General features: G+C 47.0%; 1 protein-coding gene across 1 annotated transcript; it reads left to right on the forward strand.

The window, feature by feature from the left end:
- Window positions 1-1,705: 1,705 nt before the first annotated feature.
- Rab7b (RAB7B, member RAS oncogene family) lies at window positions 1,706-26,228 on the forward strand. The gene is made up of 6 exons (XM_021174640.3): window positions 1,706-1,818; window positions 10,276-10,343; window positions 11,052-11,178; window positions 11,646-11,861; window positions 19,585-19,710; window positions 25,072-26,228. Exons 2-6 carry the CDS (start codon window positions 10,291-10,293, stop codon window positions 25,147-25,149), a joined length of 600 nt encoding a protein of 199 aa, XP_021030299.1. The 5' UTR covers window positions 1,706-1,818; window positions 10,276-10,290; the 3' UTR covers window positions 25,150-26,228.
- Window positions 26,229-27,984: the final 1,756 nt, after the last annotated feature.

Here is a 27,984-nt window from a genome sequence, read left to right on the forward strand (position 1 = left end):
AAAAAGTAGAGTAATATTAGAGAAGCTTCTCTCAGATAAGTTCTGGCCAGGTCAACTCTGCTTAGCTAATGAGATCGGGAGCATTCAGGGCGGCATGGGCTTGAGGGAACTTCTAAAGGACAATAGTCCAGGAACCAAGGAGCATCCATAATATGCCAGGGATTATCAGCCTTGGCTTCCTCAGCAACCAAACACCTCACTTGGGTAAGCAGGCTTTAGAATGGCTCAGCTTTCCTGTGTAGAATTCAGTACGGAAACCATTAAGTACCTTCTTCCAAAGTGTTTGCTAGTTGATAGAAGCAAATAAGCTTCCATTTCTCTTCTACTTTTTGGTAGGGCCGATGCCAGCAGCACAATTGGCCAAGTGTGGGTTCCAAGGCTACCCATCTGCTTTCCAAATGCAGGGTTCTATGGCTGGTTTAGACACATGGTGGCTGGAAAACCCCATCAGAGAGAGAGAGAGAGAGAGAGAGAGAGAGAGAGAGAGCGCTATGGAACCGGGAAGAACTTTCTGACAGGACAGTAATCAAAGGAATATGTCTACAAAGAGACAAAGTCCTGACTTGTGAGGAATGTGAAGCGCATTAGATACACCTTAAGGGGACCCCCTGAGATCTGGGGAGTCGTGTCTAAACTCACTCCATCTGCCTTTCATCTGCCAATTATACGCAAGGCATGGTCCACAACAGTGAAATGAGATGCCCACATTAACTGTGTGCTAACAGCATCTTAAATTACCATCTTCTTCTAGGTGTTTCAGGTTGGGCAACAACCTAACCAGAGAGGCCCAGTGTGGGATTGTGGGGTGCCAGGACACACCTTACCTCTTACAAGCCCGATGTGGTGTGGTGTGCATATGTGGTGAGGTATGGTGTGTGGTGTGCATGTGTGGTGTGGTATGGCATATGGTGTGGTGTGCATATGTGGTGTGGTATGGTGTGTGGTATGGTGTGCATGTGTGGTGTATGTATGTGGTAGTGTAGTATGGTATGTGTATATTGTGTGGTGTGCGTGTGTGATGGGTATTTCTATATGAATGGAGTAGGGGTGTGGGTGGTATAGAATGGGTGTGATGAGGGAATGGAGCTTGTTTCATGTATGTATAAGGAGTGTGGCACAAGGGCTGCAGGGGTGTGCATATGAAGTATAAGTGTGCTATGCATGTATAGTGTGGCAGGGTGTTGGATGATGTATATGTGTATATTTTCTGTGTGTATGTGTGTGCATGTGTATATATACTGTGCGTGTGTGTGTGTGTGTGTGTGTGAGAGAGAGAGAGAGAGAGAGAGAGAGAGAGAGAGAGAGAGAGAGAGAGAGATGTGTGGGGTGAGGACAAGGCCTAAAAGTAGACCGTCTTCCAGCCTCACTGGTTCACTGGTGGCTGGACCCAATCTGCTCCACAACTGCTCCAAACAAAGGGCTCCTTTACTGGGACTCCCATGGACAGAGACAGATGTCCCTACAAGCTCATAAATTGGACGAGTCACCTCTCAAGCCCTGTGTCCCAAAGTCCCCAACTCAAACCTGCGGTCCCTCATCCCCTGGAATCAGAATCCTGATGAGCCTGTGCCCTGAACCCACACAGCTCTGAAGCCTCGCTTGCTTTCCCTGTGCACTCCGCCCCCTCCACCCACACAGCTGAGGTCACCCTGGCCCAGCCTCTTTTGCAACTTTCCCAAGTCTGTGCACAGAAAGAGAGGAGGAAAACTCAGAGGGAAGTGGCCTCTCACCAAAACCGTTTGCGTTCTCAATACTGGCCAGATTGAAACTGCCACTCCGAGAAGAGAGGCCCAGACCCAGAACTCCCACCTGTGTGAGGTGAGTGTCGTACAGCCATGCCTGGAAGGGGCCTGGCAGCCCATCTGTCCTTGCATGTGCCCATCTGCGCCGGAACTGTTCGTGTGCTGGTGAAGAGGAATAGAAACCAGGTACAGAAATGAGGCTAAGAATCTGGCAGGTGCGGAATTTTAATCCAACCCAAAGACCCCTGCACTGCAGAAAGTTCCTGAGTGAGGTGGAGAAAGGACTTCCCTGCCAATCACAGGGAGCGGGGCCCAGCCTGGGAACCTGCAAAGGCAGCAGCAATACCAGACAGGACAGGCAGCTCAAAGGAGGCTCTCATTATGCCTCTAGACCCGCAGGGCCTGGAAGAAACCAGAACCTTCCAAAAAGGGCTGGATCCTACAGCATCTGGCAGCTCCTTGGCCCACAGACAGGGGGCCATCTGGGATGAAGATTTGGAAGCTATCAGAGAAAGATGAGCTCTCAAAATAGGAAAATATTCCTCTTGTTCTAATCCATAAGAATTTCTCCAGGCGAAGCGCTACCGTGTAGGAGGTAATGAACAGAAGTGGGCAGGTCCAGGTTCTACTCTAAGCTGGCTACTAACCTAGTTTGTTGTTGTTTGGTGTGTGTGTGTGTGTGTGTGTGTGTGTGTGTGTGTGTGTGTGTGTATGTGTGTGTGTGTGTGTGTGTGTGTGTGTGTGTGGTGTTACGTTTTATGTGAATGATAGGCATGCATACTTACCACAGCACATTTGTGGAGGTCAGAGGACAGCTCTGTTGAGTTGATTTTCTCCTTCTACCCTTACACGGGTTCTAGCGAGTACTTTCACCTGCTGAGCCATCTTACCAGCCCACCAACTGTACTGACTACAGAATCCATTGGGCTATAATAGCATTTTATAAATTGTAAGTGTTTTATAACTGCTAGGCATTGCATATTGATAAAAAAAGAATTGCTTTGGGCTTATAGGTCAGTCCCCCCACTACAAAGATCTTATGGAGACTGTAGTTTGTGAGTATCCTTAGACATATACTGTGCTTCTGCATAGCAGGCGTGCACTACGTGGGTGTGTGGATACACAGACGCCTGGATGGATGAATGAATGGATACATGCATAGAAAGGACACGTGGATGGATTGTCACTCTTTGGGGAAGTTTCTGTGTCCACAGCATCAGTGACCATGCTTTGGGGACAGGCGGGGTACAGTGAGATAAGAGGTACTGTCTAGGGTACCGGTAGTCTACTTGGGGAAACAGGACAAACATTTCCCCAAAGAGCTTAAAGAGTGAGAACAAGGAGTCTTCCGAAACCAGCACTGTGGGTGTGCTTTGCAGAGGAAGCAGGTTTAGACCTGCAAGGATTTGGGTGGGTGATGCCAACTGTCAAGTGATTCTGGCAGGCAACAAAGCCTCCTGTGCCCCAAGAATCTCATTAAACAGAAAACCTTACACTTATCCTGCAAGTCCACTGTTTGCCAGAATGAATAAAGTATGGGGTGTAGGGGGGAGAAGAGAAACTGCTGGGAAAAATTGAATACTGGGCAGAGAAACTGGGCCTGCTGCAGAATCCTCAGCTGCCGCTGTTCACTGGTCTCCCTGACAACTTACATAGGACCTCATCCAGGACAAGTAAGGCAAGAGACTATGTGGGGTCCTGGCTGGAGCCAGTGGGATATGGATGTCAGAAGGTAAAGGCTGAGATCCTCAAGAGTTCTGGTAGATTAGACACAGGCCCAAGAACAGCTCTGCAGCAACAGTCTTCCTTGTTTGTAGAGAAGCTATGGGTGGGGCCCAGCTCTGGCTTGGAAGTGCTGTGGGGTAGGAGCTAGGGAAGAGGTGGTCCTGTGTGGAGTCCTGCTCTGTGTGGGCTGGGCTGGCTGGGCAGGTCCAGCATTCCAAGCCTGCTACTCACTGTTAAGTAACAGTGAAGATGACTCAGCTTTGTTGATACGAAGATGCCTTGCTTCCTTCTTTGAATCTCTGAGTCAGCCAGTGAAAAGAGGCCCAAAAGGGCATTGTAGCTACACCCAGCTAGGGGTAGACAACATGGGAGAGGACCTCAGCTACTTTCTGAAACCTGGGAGTAGTAGTCAAGAGAATCCCACTGCTATCTGCTCCCAAACACACTCCTTCAGCCCTGGTACTTGGCCAGCCCAGGTCACTCTCTGAACCAAAGATCAAGGCTATGTTTAGATGTCAGACTCATTAATGTTTGCCCTTTTGGGGATCAGGGTATGAGAGTCTTTGGTGGCTGCACACTTCCAGGGAACATCTGGAAAGGGCATCAGGACAGCAGAAGGGGTTGCGAAGCTATTAGGATCAGAAACAAGTAAAACCCAAAGGAAAGACCTCAACCCCACCCCCTGACACTCCCTCCCCTAGCGCCTTGTGGATGGCCCCTAGAAGAAACCTGTCCCCCTGATGAAAGGAACAAGCACCCAGGGCACATCTGGCTGCTTCCCGTGAGCCCAGTGCTTAGATCAAGTGACACCAAGGTCCTGCTAGTATCATGCATGCTCTATATTTGTAGCTTGACATCAACCCTTAGTAGACATTTTACATTATCAAAAATAGCAACCACCTGCCAATCGGATCTCAGGACCTCCTCTACCAATCCCCACCCCACAACAGTGTTAAACTGTCATCTGGATCTTTCCCAACATTGAGATCCTGTTATGCTAGCATAATATGACACACATGTGCCATCTGCAGAGGAAGCCACAGCCATAAGTGATGTCCATTTTACCCAGGAGGGAACAGACTTCAAAAATAGTAATACTTATGGCTCAAGTCACAGATGGTGTAGATTAGGGAAGAGAGAGGGCTCTCTGACCTCAAAGTCACAGCCACTGCCTGGCATGAGGCAGCTTCTCCCCCCACCCCACTCCCACCCCCCGTCATGGTGATTCATCCAAATAGGAACTCACACTCAGATGACCCTGGGCAGCCACATAGTCACATATGCTTTGAAAAGAGAGGTTAAATCAGGGTAAAACTGGGGGAAAGAGGGAGGGGGTTAGTCTTTCATTGATATTTTTAAAATACAGAAGCAATTTAAGATTGCAGAATAAACTTTTAAAATATACACAGTTAAGATGCAATGGAAACTCTTTGCCTCTCTTCTGCCTTTACTCATCTCTCCATAGCTGATAGGTTCTAGCTGTGTGTTTCCAGGGCACACACATGAAGGGTTAAGCTCAGAGACACACTCTGTGAGCAGATACTTGGCATCAGTCATACACTGTCAAATGCTTAGATCTGGGGCACAGGGTTTAACTTAAATTATCCGTGTGTGTTTGTACACTATCACCTCGTCCTTTTTAAATGGCCTTGCATTTCAGAGTATCTATGGATTGATTGGCATTTGTGTAGAATGTCTGGCATTAAAAGAGGTTATGAATTTGAGAGGGAGTGTGGCAAGGTTGGAAGCATGGGAAGAGCTGAAGGGAAGATTTGAGGTAGGGAGAAATGGCATAAATATAGTACACATATATGACATTTTTAATTAATTTAATTTTTAAAAAAGAAAGTATGTAATTGGTGGCTATTCAGGTAGAGCGAATAAGTGCTCTCATAGGGCCTTAGAGGGTCAAGCTATGTTCATCTCATTCACCTCCCCTAATGGCATAGTCTCTTGGCACAGTGGCACACATTTATGGTCCTAGATTCTTGGGGGTCTGAGGCAGGGGATTGCTGGTTTGAGGCCAGCCTGGGCAAGGACATGAGACTCCACCTCAAAAAGGTGTGAAAGTACAGCTCTGTGTCTGAGTTCTGCTTAGCAGGCTCCAGGCTTTTAATTTTTCTAATATTATAAAACAAACTGCCTAGTGTATGGGTACCCTGGTTTCACTTGTTATATAGCTCATGCTGTGACAACATGCCTGACAGAGAAATTTAAGGAGATAGGGAACTATTTAGACTCACATTTGAGAGAGCAATTCATCGTGACTGGGAAAGCATGGGAGCAGGAGCAGGAGCACGGGGCAGCTGCTCACACTGCATCTGCAGCCAGGAAGCCGAGAGGAACATCCCGTGCTCAGTTTGCAATCTATTTATTCAGCCTGGGATCTTAGATCATGGAATGGTGTGTCTGTGTTTAGGGTGTATTTTCCCACTTCAGTCACCTCAGTCTAGAAACTCACTCCCAGATGTGCACAGAGGTTTGTCTCCCAGGTGATGCTGGATCCTGTCAAACTGGAGATCAGTATCAACCATCAATGCAGTCTATAGAGCTAGGTCTGGATCTAAATCTCAGCTCCAACCCAGGCTCTCCCACTACAGGCTGTGTGTTGTTAGGAACCCCTAAATTAGCTCCTGGAAACCTCTCGTTCTTAGTAAAACAGAGATAATAATAGTGCCAACCCTGTAAATATTTTGTGTGCACTAAAATAGCTAACACTCTAAAACCTTAACGCTCTTAAGAAACCTCAATTTGTTCCAGTAAATATATCAAAACAATGCATCAAGCACAATAGCACACTACTTCACTTAATGCACACAATGTGTTATTATTTATTTGCAGAGCTTCAAAGCTCTCAGCACAGTGTCTGATCAATAAATGTCAGCATGGTCTATTCTCTTTACCTCCACATGATGTGTCCACTGAGTGTGGGTCCCCACACAGGGCTCCTGTTCAGCAACCCCAGGTCCCTTGCTCTAATAGAACCTCTTTGTCCCTCTGGCTGCCTTTTCCCAGTCTGCCTAAGGCATTGTTGAACACACCAAATCTCAGCCCTACATGTTCATGTACACAGATACCAAGGCCCTAAGGCACTAGGACACAGAAGAGCTTTCTCTGGCCTCCTTCCTAGCACTAGCTCATCCATTTACTATAGTGTGGTATTGTGTGAGATGTGAGTGACTCCCCCTGGTCCCCAACACACACACACACACACACACACACACACACCTTTTGATGGTAAGGATGGAAGCCTTGTTCAAGTTGAGCCAGCCCTGCAGTAGTACTGAGCCATATCCCAGTGGGGTCATTTCTGTGAGCCCTGCTTGTATTCACCTCACAGCTATGGTGAGAATAGCCCGCTGCACATGATGTGGTACAACCCACTGCAGGTGGCTTGCTCAGCTGGTGCAATCTCATCTTGGCCTCTATTTTGAAACTCTTAAATCCTAAACTGTTGTGGTGGTCTTTTATGTTAAGTTGACACACTGTACCAAAGTGTTAGGAAACAATGTTTCATTGCTCTCAGGCCCCCTTCTAAACAGATAACTGATGCCCAAAGGCCCGCCTCTTTCAGAGATTTCTCAGCTACTTCTTGGTTGCTTGTCTTTGTGAGCAGCAACATTGTTGCAGTACACTAGGCCAGGTTGGTATCTTTAGTTCCCTGCCTCCACATTCCTGGGAATGGAGAACTTTTGCTAAGTAGCTAGAAGAATAATGGATGGATGGATGGATGGATGGATGGATGGATGGATGGATGGATAAGTGGATGGATGGATGGATGGATGGATGGATGGATGGATGGATAAGTGGATAGATGGATGGATGGATGGATGGATGGATGGATGGATGGATGGATGGATGGATAAGTGGATAGATGGATGGATGGATGGATGGATGGATGGATGGATGGATGGATAAGTGGATAGATGGATGGATGGATGGATGGATGGATAAGTGGATAGATGGATGGATGGATGGATGGATGGATGGATGGATGGATGGATGGATGGATAAGTGGATAGATGGATGGATGGATGGATGGATGGATGGATGGATGGATGGATGGGATGTGAGAGTCATAATCCACATCAATCTTGCTTCCTCCCCAGAAACAAATCAATCACCTTTTCCATTCTCCATCCCCAGAATTTTATTTCATTCTCTCCTAGGAAATATCACCACACCACATGCCTCACGTCTTCAGGCCCGCCATGTTGGCAGCATCACTTTCTAGGGTTACTTGGTCCCTGACTTCCCTGGTGTCTCCTAGGGGAAGTCCTTTGTGTTTCATCTTAGGTGATCCCAGTGTCAAGTCCAGGCTTTCATGCATTCCCTTCACAGGAAAGGGGTACTGTTTATGCTCAGTAATTAATTAGTTATTAATTACTATATATTAATTAATTGGATTTAATTATTTTACAATGTATACCTTTTGCATTTCATGGGATCTCTGCATATAGTGCTTGCTCAGCATTCACAAAGCCCTGGATTCAATCCCTAACATTGAGAAAAATTAATGCAATTGTGATATTAGTTGACACTTAGATGATCTTGCACATGTAAATTTAGCAACAACTTTTCACTCAGATTATAGATCATGAACTTTCCCCCACATAAAAGAAAATACCCAAACGCTCTACTTCAATGACTACTAAGAAAGTCATCATCATATGTCCTAGCCTAAGTACCTCATCACTGTTGGATATTTATAAGCAATACTGGAAGGACGGACGGTCTTGAAGAATAAAAGTCCTTGCTCTCAACGACAGTGAGGATCAAGCAGACATGTGGAGGCCATGGTGAAGTTCTGGCTCTGCCTGCCACCAAGAGCCACATCTGGGCCCATGGTCCTAATGTAGCTGGAGTCTATGTTGATATCTATAGCCCAAATTACCATCAAAGGCCAAGGGGGTGTCCATGGTCTGGAGTGTCACCAGAGACCATCTTTGGGCCATGCTGTTGTGGGGAGGGGCATGCTGATCTGACTTGCCTGCACTGCTACCTGAAGCCATGGGGACATCTGGGACTAGGCTACTGCCAAGAGCCATGTCTGAGTTCATAGTCCTATGGTAGCCAGGTTCTGTGATGATGTCCCAGAGCTGTGTTATTACCAAAGGCCATGCAGATGTCTCTGGTCTGGACTGGTGCCTGAGGCACCGTGCTGAGCTGGCCTTGCCCCTCACCTAGGCAGCACAATAGAGCTGACACTAACATCAGGGGAACTGGTGAACAACCCCAAGGTCATGAGAGTGGAAGAGCTGGGCCCATGGCTGGCTTCAGTATTCAGGAGAGCAGGCCCTGAACCTTACCTGGGCAGTACCGTAGAGCTGACCCTGGTAGTAGGTATGCAGGTGTGCTGCTCCCAAGGGCATGAGCACAAGAGAGCTGACCCTGCCTCTTACTGGCTGTAGCATTGGGTAAACAAATGAGAACAATGCTGGAGAGCTTGCCCTGGTGGTTGGGCACAGGAGAGATGGCAGGCTGACCAACTTAGCTATCTTCCAGGCCCAGATCTAGGGCTTTGAGTTGGCCAACCCCAAAATCTACCCCATCTATGATCTGCTGAAGCACATAAAAGGGCCGGTCCTGCAGATCCAAAGCTGTAGGATCTCCATGAGACAGGACAACACCAAGATATCTGAGAGGAGTCCCTGTGAGGATCAAATATAGATAGCATAGCAGAAGCCAGAGGCCTAGGAATAGACCAACGACTCATTGCAATGAATATTTGCAAGTAAAGATGTGTGAACAAAAGGGCACACTGTGGAACACACTGCAACACACTACAGCTTCCACAACACCATTTTCTTTCTTGTTGTTGTTATTGTTTTTAAGATTTATTTATTTTACATGTATGTATACTCTATCGGCATGTACACTTGCATGCCAGAAGAGGGTATCAGATCCCATTACAGATAGTTGTGAGCCATTATGTGGTTGCTGGGAATTGAACTCGGGACCTCTGGAAGAGCAGACAGTGCTCTTAACCTCTGAGCCATCTCTCCAGCCCCCAGCACTTTCTTTTTTGTTCTATCTTATTTTCTTTTCTTCTGCAGGGTAGGTTGCAAGGACAGAGAATGGATTCAAAGGGATGGGAGAGATGGGTGGGATTGGGGTGCATGATGTAAAGCTCATTAAGTATCAATAAAATGTTGGAAAGGAGAAAAAGTATTTGCTCAAGTTCCTGGCGAATTCTGTAGAGAAATTGCTAGAAGTAGAGGTCAAAGCTATTTTGAGGCTCACCACACATGCTGCCAAGTAGCTTTCCAGTAATGTGTACCGATTTCACCCCCTTCCAGCTGCAGCCAAGAGCCTATGATTGGCAAGTGCCACACACTATGCCTGGGGGAGGGGTTCTTGTTCATCCAAAGCCTCCAGGCAGTCGTGACAATGAATCCCTTGTCCTACCCAGCCCATCCCCTCTCCCCACGCTGGCCTCCATTCCTGGTTCTAGGCTGTGTTGTGTGAGGTCTCTGTTCAGATCTGTCCTGCCGTTTGGCACTCTCAGCTACGCTTAGAGCAGGACTGGAAGAGCTGAAGGGTGAGTGAGTTGTCCATCTTGGAACTCTGGCAAGGGAAAGTCAAGGGAGGAGTGTACGGGGTACTGAGTCATGTGTGCACTTCAGGACTAGAGTCCTTAGCAGAATCCTGGTAAAGCAGAGCCCACAGGATACTAAATGCTATTGCTGGGGTATAGTGGAAGACACTTGAGGGAGTCTTCAGTGACCGAGTATGGGAGGGTTAGCCTCTGCGACAATGGCTACAAGCAAGACCTGCCAGTGTAAAAATGACTTCTGTTTCCCCACAGGCCCTGAAGCCCCTGATGAATCCCCGAAAGAAAGTGGACTTGAAACTTATCATTGTTGGTGCACTTGGGTAAGCCAAGCCTGGCTGCTGGGTGTTTGCTGGAGAAGAGCCTCAGCTGGGAGTGTTATGACTGTGCTCCAGGCTGTGCTCCCACCCACAAGGAACGCTGTCTGAGTCCAAGTGACAGCAGAATTGCACCTTCCTTCAAAGAAGGAAGCATAGTTGAGAGAAAGAAGCTAGCAAAACGTTCTTGGTTTGGGTCCAGCTCTGTAGCCCTTCTGCAACTCTGGATTGTCCCACACTCTGCTACACCCAACCAAAATCTACACACTGTTGTAGGATACTTAACCTTATCCCAAATGGCTCATTTTGGTTGGTTTCTGCTTCTAGAAACTACTTCATATCCTTTGCTCCCCAAAGGGTGGTCTCTAGACCATATATACTAGAAATTCAGAGTCTGGGTAACTCTCTGAGCATCCTGAGACCAACCTAAGGTATACACTGTTGTTCTGTGTCTATCCCTATTCCAAGTTGCACATCAAAGCCCTTTCTTAAACTCCAAAAAAAAAAAAAGAAAGAAAGGAGGGGGAGAGGGAGGGAGGAAGTGAGGGAGGGAGAGAGAGAGAGAGAGAGAGAGAGAGAGAGAGAGAGAGAGAGAGAGAGAGAGAGAGAGAGAGAACAGTGTCCTGAGAATGGCATAGGGTGTGTGTGTGTGTGTGTTTGTTTATTTATTTATAGGTATGTGTTTACACATGTGTGGAATCTTTTTTTCCTCAGTGTGGGAAAGACCTCTCTCCTTCACCAATATGTACATAAAACATTTTTTGAGGAATACCAGACCACGCTGGGGGCCAGCATCCTCTCCAAAATCATCATATTGAATGACACAACTTTGAAGCTGCAGGTGAGCCGTGCCCTCTGCCTCTTTACTACACACACGCCTGGAAATCACCCATGTACACAGCAACAAGTACTAGAAACTCAGAGGATCTGGAGAGAGATCAGTAAAGTACATGGGCTAATTGAGCTAAGCCTGGTCTCTTCACTGGGGTGCAGGCACACCCACTTGTTTATCTACTACAGCAAAAGTGAACAGTGTAACAAGGATAGATGACCCACAAAGCCAAAAATATATTTACTGTTGGGAGCTGGGCTAACAACCTCTACCCTGATAACTTAGAGAAAAAGTGAGAGCTAAGAGCTGTGGTAGAGTTGGGGGTTGGGGGAAGGGTGCAGTGCCTGGGTGTGGAAGGGCACACTTGCACCAGGATGTTCCCCATCCAGAAATGACGGCTTCGGCATGATACAACCTTGCTGGGCTTCCCTTCACCACTCATCAGAGCTTTGTGGGGCGCTGCTCTTCCCCTCCAGATCTGGGACACAGGTGGTCAGGAGCGGTTCCGCTCAATGGTATCAACATTCTACAAAGGTTCCGATGGTTGTATCCTGGCATTTGATGTTACGGATCCAGAGTCCTTTGAAGCCCTGGATATCTGGAGGGATGATGTCCTGGCAAAGATTATCCCTATGGAGCAGTCATATCCCATGGTGGTGCTGGGGAACAAAATCGATCTGGAAGATAGGAAGGTACTGTTCATTCATTTCTTCCTTCATTCACTCACTCAACGAACTGTATGTAACAGCTGTATACCTCGTGCTGTGTTGGGCCTCACGTACAGTGCTGACAGAGTCCTTGCCTCAAGAAATCTACCATCTAATAGTGACAATTATGGTACCACATGGTAAAAGCAGTGACAGTTATATACTTTGGAGATTTGGAAATTACAGTGAAAGGCCATCTAAATCCATAATAGAGAGCCAGTGGATAGAAGAAGTGGGTTCTAGGCTATAGACGCAGTATGACATAAACTGAAACCATGAGTAGCAGAGAACCAGAGAGTTAAGAGCGCAGAGGAACCAAGAGTCAGATCTTGGTGGAATTTGATTTCATTTTGAATCATATTTCTACATGGAGTCACACAGGGCTCTAAAGGCATCAATTCTGGGATCTACAAGTTTGCTAGGTAACTAATCATTTCTCACTAAGTCAGGCATACCCAGGATAGCCAATGAACCCTTTGACAACTGGTCTACCCCATGACTGCAGTGGCCGTGTAGCTCATAGCCATCACAGGGCTGTTGAGTGGAAAGTTCTTTAACCTTTACATGCAAGCAGAAAAGGAATAGGGATTGTCTTGATTTGTAAAGCATGGCACAAAGGTATTTTGTGCTGATCAAAGTCCAAATAGTACCCAAAGGAGCTGTTAGAACCACATTCCCTCAGTATTTCTCATGGAAAACCATGATGGGAAATGGAGTCATGGTGTCTGAACTCTGTTTTCACATGGCTTCAAACAGAAAACCTCAGGAGAACTGAACCAAAACTTAATACCATGAAGTATGGGGTGGACAGGAGTTGGGGGAGACAGAAGGTGTGCTTCCAGCTGCCCCCACCTGCAGAGAAGCAAGATCCCTGTTCAGAGAACACATGCTTAGTCTAGGTGTCCAGAATCTGAGAAGCTTGGAGAACAGCCTTAAGCAGCTAGGAAACCTCCAAGCTTTGGGATACCTAAGAACAAAACCTCAGGGGAGAAGTGTGTGCTAAGAACATGTCTTCAGTTTTGTGCGACCAGTTCGGGTTGGAGACTCAGTGTCAGACATCCTGTCTCAGACAGTAATCCAAGTCTCTGTTTCTTTCCTCCCTGGGCCAGCTGCAGTGGGAGCTTCTCTGTTAGCTTCACAAGTTTACAATCCCACTGGCTTAGGTCAGATAGGAGCTCTGGGGTGTAGTACTGTCTGGAGTGAAGTAGGAAGAAGGAGAAGTGGTCAGGGAGTGGGATAGTTCTTGTTTGGTGGGTCTCTCTTGATGTAGCTTTCTTTATGTTCTTGGGCCTGGCATGTATGGTAAGGTTCCTTTTTTGGGAGCCATTTCTTTGGGCCCTTCAGCCTCCCTAGGTGGGTGACATTTCATTATGCACAACAAATACATGTGCACCCTTCTGCTTTCTTACTTCAACTCTAATCCTCTTAAGAGCTCCAACTTTGCTGTTCCTCTGCAGAACATACTCATGCCTTCTGACCATGTTCTAAGGAGCCAGTTCTCTCTCCACCTCATGATCTTTCACCTTGGAACCCTCAGGTATATGCAGACCCCAGCCTTTCATGTCCACCACACTCCAGAGGCCGTCTGTTAGCAACCCATCTCAAGGCCTTCTTCCAACTCCTATGGGAGGCAGGAGTAACTATATTTACAACACAGCTTTCTCTGAGGAATCTTACCCAATCCTTCCTTCTAAGCCTTGTGTGTTCATGCTGTGGGTGTTAATGTTATCTAAGGGACTCTTCATCATGAGCCCTTGGAAATACACATGGTCTTATGGTCACCCCACTGCACACCCATAGTCTATCAGATTACAATACTGAGATCTAACATCCATCTTAACATCTCCTTTCAGACACCTGTGTGTCAACGTGAGGGAATTCTAGAGAAGGGGGCCAGAGTTTTCTCAATGAAGTAAGAGGTACCACCCTCCAGTGAATAAGGAAATCAAAAAGGAGGCTTTAGACTCATGGTAAAGGTTGGATACTTAGAATCTCTCTAGCTTTTATAGATTCCAAATTAATATGATTTATGGTTGGATTCTGATTACTTGGGTAACTAAATCCAAATGCCAGAGGATGAGGTGGTGAAGGATAAGAACTAACAAAACAGGAAGGGCTCAGCTGAAGGAGGAGGCTGTGAGCCTAGGTGCATCTGTGGAGTGTGTTTCAACAGCCCTGCTAGAGTAGATGCTAGCACATGCAGGGACCTGGGACTGAAGCCTTTCCAAGCAAGGGAATCAAAGGGTGGGAGGGCTCTGAGGAAACTTAGGAAATGGGGCGGGGCAGTTGGAACATCACACATTAGAGAGCAGGGTGTGCAGGAGAGAGGAAAACTGTGGTGGCAGAGAGGAAGGCCAGTTTTGTGTTTAGATCTGATTCTGTGGAAAAGATGGAAAAGCAGAGAGGTTGATAGCAGAAAAACAACATTCTGGCTACTCTGAGTAGTGGCAGCCTTGTGCTGATGGAGAAAGGAAGTAAGATCGCAAACGTTCAATGAATGAATGACGGATGCCTGGCTGGGTGTAGAGTAGGTGATGGCTCATAGGATAGGTCTGAGTCAAGCTGGGGGCGGGGGGCAGTGAACTTTGCTTTAGAGAAGAATAAGGGACGGGAAGAAGCAACAAGCACCAGGCAAGCCAAATCCCTTCATCCTCTTGGTGAGACACATGTGGGAATGGCCACAATGGAGATGGTAAAGGGGAGATGGAGACCCAGGGGAAAGCCACCAAATGGGGCAGATAAAAGATGGTTTGGGGAAGATAAAGGAAGTTTGTCTGTCAGCCAGGTAGGCCCAGAGGGAGGATTTAGGGGGAGGTGGCCTAGTAGGAACCAGATGTGCTGAACAATAATGAAATGAGTTCAGGGAAGTGTAGAAGAGGAAGTGGGAAGAGAATGAAGAGAGACTTAGCACAACACGGATATTGTTAAAGCCACGAACTAAGCGGGGGCAGCTCCTGCCCTTGGCTCTCGTCACTCTGGTGCTGACTTAGCAAAAAGTTTGTCAACCCCTGGTTGGGATGAGGAAAATGAAGACTAGCCAAATGACGGGTATCTAGGGAGCTTGTAGTCACAGGCACAGAGCTGAGGGGGTGGGCACCATTCCTTTCAGCACCCTGGCTGAGCTGGCCACCCATGGTCCACCATGCTCCTTGCATGTCCTGAGTCCACTCCAACAAGAAGAGCTTGCTCTTATTGCCATGGCAACCAGAAGATGGGTTTCCTTAGACTATTTGAGAATTAGGGGAAATGTTGTAATAGTATCTTCCTTAATGAAAACATAGTAGTTTTTCCTACTTAATTAAAGGAATATAAGTACTTAAAAGCACATTGTAAGACTTGGGGAGGAGGAAACTCTGGACCCTAGTGGTGATGATGGTCCCTCAAGAGCAGGCATATACATCATGCCCTGAGTTATACTCTTAAATGAGGCTACACTGTTAGCTTTTATGTGGTGTGTATTTTACTATGAGAAATACACACACACACATATATATGCCAACACATACATTCAGCCAGAATGATTCCAAAGAAATTACTGGCTCACCTTTGTTTAAAAACCCCTCCTGCAGAAGCCAATAACGGGAAAAACCTTAGCTCATGAGAAAGGGGCTGTAACATTTGAGCTTCAAGAGATTTATTCTCTGAAGCTTGAATGCTTTGCTCCATGCCCAGTGGGGTGAGTTCTAACCTACAACCAACTGGAATCAGAATGGTGTTTTCCAGTCTTTGTTGTTCTTGGAGGTTTACTAAGTAGTTTCAGATAAGCTAATTCTTTGAAAGCTTTCTTTATTTTTATTTTATGTCTATGAATATCTTGCTTAGTGCATGTAAGTGCACCACATGCGTGGTGAGGCACCGCACGCAGTGCCTGCAGAGGCCGGAAGAGGGCATCAGATTCCCCTGGAACTGGAGTTATAGTCAGTAACTGAGCTGCCATGTGGGCGCTGGGAACGAAACCCAGATCTTCCGCAAGAGGAACTGCTGAACCATCCATCTCTCTGGCCCCTCTGCTCATTTTAAATTTATATAACAATAATTTTCAATATATATGAGATGGGAAAGCATCACAGCTAATATTATGCTAACTGGAGCTAACTTGATGGTTCAGCAGTAAAGACACTTGCCACAGAGCCAGACGGCCTGAATGTGATGCCTGGGACAAGTCAATGGAGAGAGAATTGACTTCTACAACTGGTTGCTGCTGTCCATACATGTACACACATACATAATTACCACACACACACAAAATGTAAAATGAATAAATAAAAAAATATAAATAAATGTTTGTAATCTGGCCTAGTTTTGGTCAAACATTGGTTCCCAATGAATGAGCAGAACCAACATGTTAGCAGTCCGTTGTAAGCAAGAGGAAAGCCCTTAAAAGCAACACTGTATCTCCAGGTGCCACGTCTTAGATTTACTTTTAAAGTCCTCTGAGCTTAAGTTATAAATAACTGTTTTGTTTCATATATAAAAGATAAGATGATCTTCAAAGTCATCAACTCATAGGTGCAATTGGCAGAGAAAACTAAAAGGTGTTGCTGTCTGATGGCTTCTTTCCTAGACAGCCCTCTGTGGGGGAAGGGGCTGGAGTCCCAGAAAGAAGTGGCTTGGTGCACAGTCTCAACTGATGCCCTTGAGATTCCATTCAGTCATTTTTGAGACCAATCAGAAGGGTGGCAGATAAGATGAAGGTGGCAGACACCGAGGTCACCGTCTGCTTTGAGGGAAGGGACAGCCGAGCTGTGGCTACACCTTCAGCAGAGGGTGTGACATACAAGCTCTGTCAGTGAATGATCAGCCTTGGACACTGTCCCAGGTCGATATAAGTACAGTGTCCTCTGCAGATTGCAGCCTAGAGAAAGAGTTACTTTGCAGAACTTGGCGGTAACTGCCAAGTACCAGATAACTTAGAAGCAGTTAGATACTCAGGGTCTGGGGAGCTGGGAGCTAGAGCGGGCTGGACATGAGGAAGTGAAAGTGCAGACTTTGCTCTCAAAGACCTTAAAAGATTCATAGCACCTTGAGTACCCAGGATGCTGACAGTGTACAAGGTGTTAACATCTAACGACTATTTCAAGGTCATCCAGGTGTAAGGTATTAATATTCAGTGATTAAATATATACCTGTCACTAGTATAGACATCTCAAGTGTCCCTCTAAACCAGCGGTTCTCAACCTGTGGGTTGCGACCATCAGAAAACACACATTTCTGATGCTCTTACAAACTGAGACACCAATCTGTAGCAATATTACAGTTATGAAGCAGCCACAAAAAATAAATTTATGGTTGGAGGCTCCTAAGACCATTGGAAATATGTGTTTGTGGAAGGTCACAATCTACAGGTTCAGAATGACTACTCTAAACAGTCAAGGATTAACCTAAGGTAGAAGGAGTCTTCATGCTTACCAGTTACAGGAGGAAACATTTCTCATCAACACTGGGGTCTCTCTTCCCAAAAGCAGGGACAACTTAGGCATCAGAGGCTAAGACTGAGGCCTGGACATTCTTGTTTAGCTGACCACCATCTTAGGTTACAAACCTCACAATGGCAGAGCAATGTTGATGGGCAATAGAGTCACTGTGAAAAGAAGACAGAGCTACTGGGCATTCTTGCCAGTCCTGAGACCAGGAGAGCAAGAACCAGAGTCAGTGGAAGCAATGGGACTTTCTGATCTCAGTAAGACAGCTGTTCCCAGAACCTGCAAGCAACGAAGAGACGATATGAGTAAGGGTGGCCTTTGGTCTCCTCAACCTGCCCTGTGTTCTAGGAAAAGGGACAAACGATCCTTTCTCCTAGAGAAACAGTCTGATTCCTTTAAATACATTTAAATATTTTTTAAAGTGCCAGCCACAGCATATAGAAGATATGTGGCAATTTCCCCTCAAAATAACTAATGAGACATCACGCTCTTTGGTATGAGTCACCCCTCAAAGTAATTCAGAAACATACTTAGTCGCCCCAAACCGCATCCAGCCATTTGCACTTGGGGGCAATGTCTTTTCTCAGCTGACTGAGAATTAAAAGGTCCTGAGCCCAAGCTGAAGGGAACTACAGTCTCACAGGGTGACAGTAAAGAACAAGGTTCTTATGTAGAGTCTGTCAGCAGCAATTCAGATGCCAGCAGGGTGCTGACCTGTGCCTGCATCTGCTCTCCCTTTCCTGAGCTGTGTGATCCAGGGCATGTTTCTGAACCTCTCTGAGCCTCCGTATTCCTGCCTATAAAGTGGAGCTAACAGCATCCATCTCATAAGTTAGTATGTGGCAGGGGTGGGGTTGTAGGTGAGCTGACATGTGGTCAGGTGCTTAATACAAAGCCTGACCCCTGGCTAACCTTATTCGCTGTTCAGGCCACTACCGAGAGACTGGAGTTCTCCTGGCATGGATCTGCTCAGTCGGCATGGAGGCAGACAGCAGAGAGGCAGACAGGAAGCTCTCTGTTCCCACCCTGCCTACCCCGTGTCTGATAGGGCCATCTTCTTTAGAGGGACTGAAGAAGGAGCCAGTGTTGAAAGGAAGCTTTTAGCCAGATCTTAGGAAGCCAGCGAGTTAAGTGGGATCTAATTCTGCCAGGTCCATGTCTAAATCCACCCTGGCCGTGTATCCTGGGGAAAGGTGACTCTCCAGGGCAGTGGTCCCAACCTTCTTAATGCTGTGACCCTTCAACACAGTTCCTCATGTTGTGCTGACCCCACCCCCATCATAAAATTATCTTCATTGCTACTTCGTAACTATAATTTTGCTACTGTTGTGAATCATAATGTAAATACCTGTGTTTTCCAATGGTCATAGGTGGCCTCTGTGGAATGGTCATTCAACCGCAAAGGGGTCACGACCCACAGGTTGAGAACCACTGCTCAAGGCCCTCCTCTATAAAATAGCACTGGCAACACCCACCTCACAGATTCCTAAGAACTGAAAAGATGGGGCTGGAGAGATGGCTCAGTGGTTAAGAGCACTGGCTGCTCATCCAGAGGTCTTGAGTTCAAATCCCAGCAACCACATGGTGGCTCACAACCATCTCTAATGAGATCTGGTGCCTTCTTCTGGCCTGTAGGCATACACACAGGCATACATGCTGTATACATAATAAGTTTTAAAATCTTTTTTAAAAGCTGAAAAGATAAAATATGAAGCTGTAGACACAGAGAAGGCCTTCAGTCATTAAGAGGGACAGCGGCCATGTGGTATGATCATGGGGCTAGGGTGGTGGTAGAAAGCAAGGGTGGTGGTGACAGGAAATGTAAGAGAATGGAGTGGGGTGGGGGGCCAAGGTAGCCATCAGCTGTCCTGCTCTATCACGAATGTCCTTATTCCCTTGAGACAGAGTCTGTCATTGCACCCAAAGCTTTCCATCTCTGTGAGGCTGACTGGCCAGTGACCTCTCAGGATTCTCCTGTCTCCGGCCCACAGCACTGGGCATCTATGGTCATACCCAGCTTTTATGTGGGTGTTGGGGATTTGAACTCAGACCCTCATACGTAGGCAGTGAATGCTCTTATCTACTGAGCTATCTTCCTAGTGCCATGTTAGTCCTTGCCTTAATCTCCCTTTGAGGCCTCACCTTCTTTACTCAGTGCCATCATGGTGGGGAGCAATTTCAACATGGGTTCTGGAGGGAACAACCCACACCCAAGCCACAGCTGCAGCAGTGACAGTGGCCATGGTAACAGCAATACAGAAACAGTGATCATTTCTCTCCTTCAGGTGTCCCAGGAGGTGGTCCATGGATGGTGTAAAGAGAAGGATATGCCATATTTTGAAGTTAGTGCGAAGAATGACATCAATGTGGTACAAGCCTTTGAGGTTCTGGCTAGCCGGGCTCTGTTGAGGGTGAGTGATGTGGTAGTGGAACTAGTCAGAACTGCCCTAAGCAGGGTCCTCAGGATCTTCCAAAGAAGAAAGTATGGGCGTAGCTAGGGGCATGGATGGGATAGGAGTATTCATCTTCCTCATTATTCAGGAGTTGGATGGGCTTAGCAATTCTGGTGCCACAGATGCCAGAGGCATAAGTACCTGGGAGTGAGTAATTAGTTGGTTTTGCAGTCTGGCCAGCTACCACAATCCCTTGTTATTGCTTGATGTTGGTTGTAGGTGCTAAGTAGAGAGAGAAGCTCACCACGATGCTAAGCCTTCATTTTCTGAAGGAGCAGAAGGGTATAGACTCTTGAAAAGCATCAACACCCAGCTAGCTCACTCCAGTTACTTTATTGAAACATCATACAAGGTTAATTGGGGCTGGGAAAGGTTTCAGCTACCAAAGTTATCTTTCCCTTTGCTGCTCATGAGAGCAGACAACCCACACGAATCTCAGTCCCTTCTGACCGTGGCTAGCCATTATCAAAAGTAGGAACTCCAGGGTGGCCAGGAGTGTCTTAGGACCAACATGAGTGCAGCTGCAGGCTCTCACATAGCACCAAGGGAAGACTTTCCAGAGAGACAACATTTCTTCAAGGTTCAAACAGTCTCATAACAATTTCTCAGCCTCTACTGATCAACGCACAGATAGCAAAAGCTTTGCTGAAACATTTCACTCAAAGCCAGATATAAAGATTTTAGTCTACATCTCACTACATCTTCCCCCTTTTTGTTTTAAGTAGATTTGTTAGGGATAATAATTATTGTTGGAAAATTATGGAGTTATAATATAGATAGCCACCACAATTCCTTGTTATTGATTGAAGTTGGTCATAGGTGCTATAGTAGAGAGAGGCTCACCAACGTGCTAAGCCTTCATTTTCTGAAGGAGCAGAGGGGTATAGCATTTCAGTAAATATGGCCTTTTGTCTATCTAGTTGTCTAACACTTTATGCAAATAAATAGGCATACATTTCAAAGCCAGTAAAGTTATCACCACAAAGAGAATTATAAAATCACAAGAGCAAGAACCTATCAAAATGATTTGTGGGATGATGAAGTTACAACATCTACAAGGTATTCTGTAACATCCATGCCTGTAATATTAGGCAGCTTCTTTGTTTCTATAGTTTCTTGTTACAATTTATAAGTCAGTTGAAAAGAATTAGGATGACCCAATGAGTGCTTTATAAGCTTCTCTCAATCCTTTTTGCTATCATTGAATCTTAAAGGGTAAGACGATAAGAAGTAACGTTCGTATAACATTTCTATTTCATCCGTTCCCTTAATAGTTCTAATTGATCTCCAATGAGTATTCCAGCTTGTCTCAATACAGCTATGCCGCCAACTGTTTCCCTGTCTATCTCACTTTGTTGAGTCCAAAGTTCATGAGAATGCATACGCCAGTCTTTAACAAATTGAGCAATTTGTACTTCTTTCTGAAGAGCAACTCCAGCTGTGGTAGCTAATGCCACGATTCCTAGAACCACTGCAGTTATCATTCCCACCATCCACTGGGTTCTTCCTAACCCCTCTTTCAGCAAGCTTCTACAGTAGCATCGCCACAGGGGAGTCTTGCCATGGTCTCGACAATCTCACTGGCTTGCTGGTCTTGCTCTGTGAATATAAACACTTTCAAAAGTAAAGACATACTAGCATTGGCACAGGTATGAAGGGTACAGCATGTACGTGTGATGCCATAATTATTAGGGTGCTTTTGCACATGTCCTTTCAGTAACACCTTGCGGCGTATCTAAAAACTTCAGTCCTGTGCCTGACACCTGAGAGTCTAATTCAGTGAGGGATTTCAGAAGTGATCTCTAGGCCAGTCGTCACTGTGGGATAGAAGTCTCTTGGGACCAAGCATTTACTTAGTCGAGTGGAATCTCCAGCCTATGGGAGTTACTGACAGCCTCTCATCAGAAAGAGAAATAGATCCAGGTGCTTTAAAAGCTTGCATAGAGTGTGGCATGTGTGCCCGGCACTGTGCAGGTAGCAGGGGACCATCAGACTCGGAAGGAAGAGAAGGAAGAGCATGAGTGATCGCAATGCGACTTTTGCATGACAGAGTAGACTTGGTGGTTAGGTCCAGGGAAGGAGCAGAGTGAGAGCCCATGTGGTGGGCGTGGTCACTGAAGGCTGCCTAGAAGCGATTGTGGTTTTGCTTCTATATGTTTGCTTTTGTTTGGCTGAAGCAAGGTCTCACTATTCAGCCCAGCTAAGCTCTAATTAACAGTCCCCCTGCCTCTACCTCTACCATATTGGGGGTCACAAGTGTGTGCCTCCATGCCCAGCTAGCGAATGTCAGAATTTTAATGTTCCAACGTGAAGTTTGAAAGCTTTTTAATTGACAGGTGTTGCATCCATACAATACCCAAGCTATTCTCTCTACACAGGAGTGTGACACGGGAGGGCTACAGAGTGAAGCAGGAGACTGGGGTAAAGGTGGGGTGACTCAGGGGCCACTGGAGGCAAGGGAACAAGGGAACATGGCTATGATGCTGAAGCAGGGCAATTGGAAAGTGCTTGCAGGTAGATACGGCAGGTCTTTGGAGATGTGGGGAGGTAGGAAAAAAGGGCAGAGATCCAGCGACAGTGACCCAGGCTTCAATTCATGGGGCTCATACAGGCAGTCAGCTATGAGTTTAGTTTATGAGAGAAAGAAATCCAACATTGAAGAGGATGAGGTGAGGGGACATGTGGGTGGTAAAGCCAGCAAGGTTTCTGAGGCTATGGCCACAGGAGATAGCCTCAACACGAAGAGCCAGGACTTCCAGCAGGTGGCGCTGGGATGTCCATTGTACTCAGGTGCCTGCCCAGGACACTGGTGCCCAATGGGGCACATCTTTCAGCAGAATATATATGCTTACAAATTAGAAATTTCATACCAACGTGTTACAGGATGGAACATAAAATCCATATGGACTTTCATAAACATCTTTATATGTTTGCAAACAAATTTTGACATTCTCTCCAATGACCTGGCTCTTTATTATTATTATTATTATTATTATTATTATTATTTAATCTTTTTTTATGGTCCAGTTGTTATTACCCTCCCAGTCTGCCCTCTGACTATTCCTCATACTATTCCTCCTCCCCTGTCTCCAAGAGGCTGTCCCCACCCCGCGCCCCCACCTCACCAAAGCTCCCCACTCCCTGTGGCCTCAAGTCTTTCGAGGGTTAGGCGTGTCTTCTCTCAATGAGGACACACTTCTCTCAGGCAGTCCTCCACTGTGTGTGTGTTGGGGGCCTCAGAACAGCTATTGTATGCTTCCTGAGACCTGGCCCTTCTTAGAGAGGTCGTGTTTTCCTTCACACCAACCCTGGAGCTCAGAGGAGGTAATCAGAGAGTTGCCTCTGTGGGAAGGAGGGAGCCTCAGGCTGGGAAGGAGCTCTGCAGAATCCTGCCTCTACCTCTACTCACTGTCTATGACTTTACACAAGTCACATATCCTTTCTAAGCTGCCCTAGCTGCCCAGCATCAACAATGTCTCTCTTAGGGGACTTTTTGTGAGGATTTTATATACCACTGTATAGAGAAGGCATCTAATTAAAGATGGCTGCTGTGAAGGGAAGCCATGCGCAAGGTTTTTCAGCAGGAGAGCTGCATGCTGCAGAGTGGGTGGGCTCACTGAGTGACACAGAAACTGCCCAGTGAATGAGGATATCAGACTGGGATATGGGGCGATTCCAGAAGCTCCCGTGAGGGCAGACTTCTGTCTCACATAACCCCAAACACTGACCCTTCTATTTAAGTATGCGTCCTAATTTTAAATTCTAATAATGCAAAGGAGAGATAGCCAATGGCCATCATATGAGATATCTAAGGGCAGCTGATGCTCTGCTGAGACCCTATAGGGGAGGTCCGAGAAATGCTTTGGGAAGGAAGACTGGCCCTTGGGTGTCTTTGGGGACCACCATTATCAGAGTACAGCAGTTGGACCTGATAACAATTCCTGAGGCCACATTCATGGTTACGTTTGCAGCCGGGAGCCTGACCTGCACCTTGGTGCTGTGGAGAACATAAAAGCCGGAGGCATGGCCCTGTCCCTGGAGTATCTATGGAAAGGTGACTTGAGACAAGTCACAATTTACAGTTCTGTCTAGCATGTAGGAGGGATGTGTTCAAACCATTGTAGCACAGCTGTGGACACACAGAGTAGGTACACACCTGTTCCCACACTCACTCCTACATACAGCACTGTGTGGATGGAGCACTGTGAGGATGGAGCACTGTGTGGATGGAGCACTGTGAGGATGGAGCACTGTACTGTAGCTCTGGGACCAGCAAATACCGCAGCAGGAAAGAACCTGGTACCTTTAAGAAGAAACCTTTTAGGGTAGAGAGATGGCTTGGTGGTTAACAGCACTTTCTGCTCTTCTAAAGGAGCCATGTTGGATTCCTGGTGCCCATGTCAGGTCAGTCACAAGCATCTGCAGCTCTAGTTCCAGGGGATCTGACACCCCTGCCCTCTGCCTCCTTTGAGAACCATTACTCCTGTGCACATACCCACATGTAGACTCACACTGCTACACATGAAATAAACCCAGAAGCAGAGCAGCTACCTTTCTGTCTGGGTGACCCATGACCTTATCGCCTATAACCCTAATACCCAGGCAGAGGCAGGGAGACTGGGATTTCCAGGGATGGGGAGATCCTATCTTTAAAAAAAAAAAAGAAACAGAATGAAATTTATGGCTTTGAAGAACTCCCAGCCTTCTCTGAAGCCAAGGGATGAAGGCTCTTAGGAGGGAAGCCTGGTGGGCACCCACCGAGGGGCTTGTTAGATGGAGAGGGGCCATCTCTGGCTGTTTGCTGTAACAGGAGCTTGGATTTTGGTAAAGGGGAAGAAAGGTGGCATGGGAACACTGAACTGATAGGGCAAGTCTCCCCACGCCTGGTGTGGGGACCGAGTGCCATCTGGGCTCCTCAAGACACTTAGCAAGAAAAGTGGGAAAGGCACAGAGAATGTTGGGGGTGCTGAAATTTTTGTGGGACAAGTATCCATCAAGGGTGAGGGGTTACCAGTCACCTCCGCCTGAGCCCACATGTTGCCTCAGCTGTCCCTTCTGGGGAATGGGGAGCTATGAGACCTGGCTGGAAGTCAGGCCTGAGCTCCTAAAATCCTTCCACTGAAATATTCTGGACTCTTGGGAAGGGGCAGGGCAGAGCGGGAAAAGAAGAGAAGGTAGGAAGGCAGGGGCTTCCCCTCTGGGTCTCAGTTCCCCAACAATATCACAGAAAGAAGCCGGAACGCCCAGCAACGGGGCCCATTGACTCTCAGGGCTCTTTAGACCTCAGGCTGTGAACACTGACTCCTCTCTCCTCCCCAGTACCAGGGCACCGCAGAGAACCACCTCATAGACTCCATCAAGCTCTCTCCAGGCCAGCCAAAGAGCAGATGCTGCTGATCTCGGATACCCTCCAGACTCCCAATGACAGCTGTGCAGCCATTCCAAGTGCAATCCCACCAGCCGGTACTCAGCTAGGAGGCTGGGGCACTGCAGCAGCAGAGAACGTCACAGGCAAATCCTGGCCCCAGAGAAATCACGGGCGTCTCCATGACTCAAGCTCCTCTTTCTCCTCTGCCTCAACACCGTCCTGCTCATCTCTGCAGACAAACTGCTCCCTTCAGCACCACGGACCAACAGGTTTGGATGGAGATGCAGTTCTGATTCCCTCAGCAGCCAGAACATGGACCGGACCACTCCTGACAGGCAGAAGCCTACAGGCCGGAGACTTCCCACAGCTTTTTTCAGGGAGAGCTGAGGGAGCAAGATAAAAATAGTTGTACCTATTTCCTGGGTGCTCAAACAGCTCCCATAACTGACCAGGCCTCAGTGTGCCCTCTGCCAAATGAGAGTTCCTAAGGCTTCCCCATATCCTAGGGCAATTTGAGAACCATAATCTCATTTAAATCCCACGTGCTGGTGTGGACACACATGCTCACTCCTTTGGAGAGTATTTTTGATGCCTTCGATGTACATTGCACTGAAGTCACCAGACACACAAAGCAGACATGAGTCCTTCACTCCCAGAAGCGCACCTGGAGAGAGAGGGCCAGCAGACATGAGCTAGACAGATAACAGCAACGAGGTACTGTTTTAGACAAAGGGGCCAAAGGGCTTTCCTGTGACAGTGACCGTTGTGCTGGCAGCTGCAGGAAGAGCTACAGGAAGAACATGCCAGGAGAGGGAGCAGCTAGGCCAAGGCTCTGAGGCAATGGGCAGAGTGCTGCATTCCATTCCCTGAGGACTCAAAGCTGCTATCTCAGAGAAAAAAAGGCCAGGGATTTCCTGTCCCCAGAAGGTACCTTGATCATTTGATGACTGGCCACAAGGGGGCAGAAGTGTCCTCTGCTTTCAGGCTGAGGAGTTCTGGGAACACTTGAAAAGCTGGTGTTTGTGTCAAGAAAATGGCTGAAGCTTGTTCCCAGGCTGTAGGAATGTCTAACCTGGGCTAGTTGGGTAAAAAAAAAAAAAAAATCAAATGTCTTGATTCAGGCAACAAATCGAAATCAGAGACAGATCCCAGAGCTGTAGATTCTGTGTCCTGTTCATTTCAAAGCTAGAACCTATTTTTTTTTCTTCTTCTGGCTTCACACTGCACAGATAGGGTGGCCTATTCTGAAGGAGGTGGACACAACGAACATTCAGGGTCTTCAGTGGTCAGGTTCATACCTCATGCCTTCCACAGACATTCCTGTCTCCACAGAAGTCTTCTTTCCTGAGTTCCAAGCAGATCCGAGGTGTTAATCTCTAGGAAGCCAGCCAGGGGGTACTAACTGGGGGTCTGGGGGCTCTGTCTGCACCCGCCTAGCTCTGAGGTATAAAGCAACTTACTAAGGACAGCAGTCACAGGAACAGTGAGCCCTGCGTCCTTCAGAGATGAACACTGTGCCCCCGTCACACATTGATGTGGCTCTCCTGGAAGTCAGACTGTGGAGGGATGTGTGGTGTGTCGAGGGGGTGGGGTGCATTCGGCAGCACGATGAACATAAGGACCATATCTAAGGGTACGCAGCAAATAGTATGTGTTTCCATTGTTTATATCCTTTATGGGACAATAGTCCCTCTTGGTCAGTGATACCAGTCTCAGTTACCCATGGTCAACTGTGGACCAAAAATATTAAATAGCAAATCCCAGAAATAAATAACTTACAACTTTCAATGCACGTGTCATTTGAAGGAGTGTGGTGAACCGCTGCGCCATCCTACCCAGGCTAGTTGTCCTTGCTCTATTCCGTGCATCTAATCCAGCAGTTACTTTGTAGCTGTCTCAGATGTATCAACTGTCATCATTCCAAATGCCTCTATTAATAGTAACCAAAGTTATGCCACAATACCCATGTCACTATCTCATCACTGAGATACGCCATCATCTCATGTTGTCACATGAGGATAATAAGGACAGGAACAGTACAGTATCTTTAGAATATGCACTTATATCCTTTTGTTACTTGTACAGACTCATGGCCATTTAATTTATTGTCAGTTATTGTCCATCTCTTGCTGTACCTAATTTATTCACTATACTCGGTCATAGGCATGTGTGACTAGGAGGGAACATAGCACCTGGGGGGGGTGGGGGGATGGGGGGGTGGGGGGGGTTGGGGGGGATGGGGGAGTGGGGGGGATGGGGGGGTGGGGGGATTAGTACTATGTAACTTTAGCTATCTACTGGGGAGGGGGGTGTCCAGCAGTTTCTTTGGATGAGAAGAGACTATGGTGTTTGTTTTTTAATTTTTTTTAAAAAAATCCATGTCAGCATAATTGGCACGTCAACGATGTTAAAGTGTAGGCAGTAAAAGCCACATCATTTCCGGGGCCCCGTAAAAAAGTGAGATTGTTCAAAAATTAAGACTTCAAGACAGCAACAACAGCATCCGACATTGGAGGTGAGCCCTCCTGAGGACTCACCTCCCCGTGACGTGGTCCTGAGAAAGCCATGAGCTTTCAGCTCAAACAACAGAGCTCTGGCCCGGCCCTGCTGGACACACTGCAGCATGAAGGGAAGGCTCTGTCTGCCACCGCCTTAAAGCACATGACATAGACTCTGTGTCCTCTTTAGAGTCATAGCACAGACTCTAAATATTCCAAATGGAAGCAGGGACCTGTGGGCCTGGAGACTCACAGATCTCCTGTTACAACTGGGAGATGTGCTGACCAATCCCCAGGGCAGAGTGAGCTGAGCTGACAGCCAGACCCACAGTAAGGGTCCTTGTGAGCCACTGCAGCCCAACCATG

Source organism: Mus caroli, unplaced genomic scaffold (genome assembly GCF_978045245.1).
Source record: "Mus caroli unplaced genomic scaffold, Mus_caroli_1 scaffold_1, whole genome shotgun sequence".
Taxonomy (NCBI): Eukaryota; Metazoa; Chordata; class Mammalia; order Rodentia; family Muridae; genus Mus; species Mus caroli.

Excerpts from the sequence above, each read along its gene's own strand:
- Rab7b (XM_021174640.3), top strand. The coding sequence starts at position 10,291 with ATGAATCCCCGAAAGAAAGTGGACTTGAAACTTATCATTGTTGGTGCA. Across the intron at positions 10,344-11,051 it reads ATCATTGTTGGTGCACTTGG|TGTGGGAAAGACCTCTCTCC; the intron begins GTAAGCCAAGCC and ends TTTTTTCCTCAG. Across the intron at positions 19,711-25,071 it reads CTAGCCGGGCTCTGTTGAGG|TACCAGGGCACCGCAGAGAA; the intron begins GTGAGTGATGTG and ends TCTCCTCCCCAG.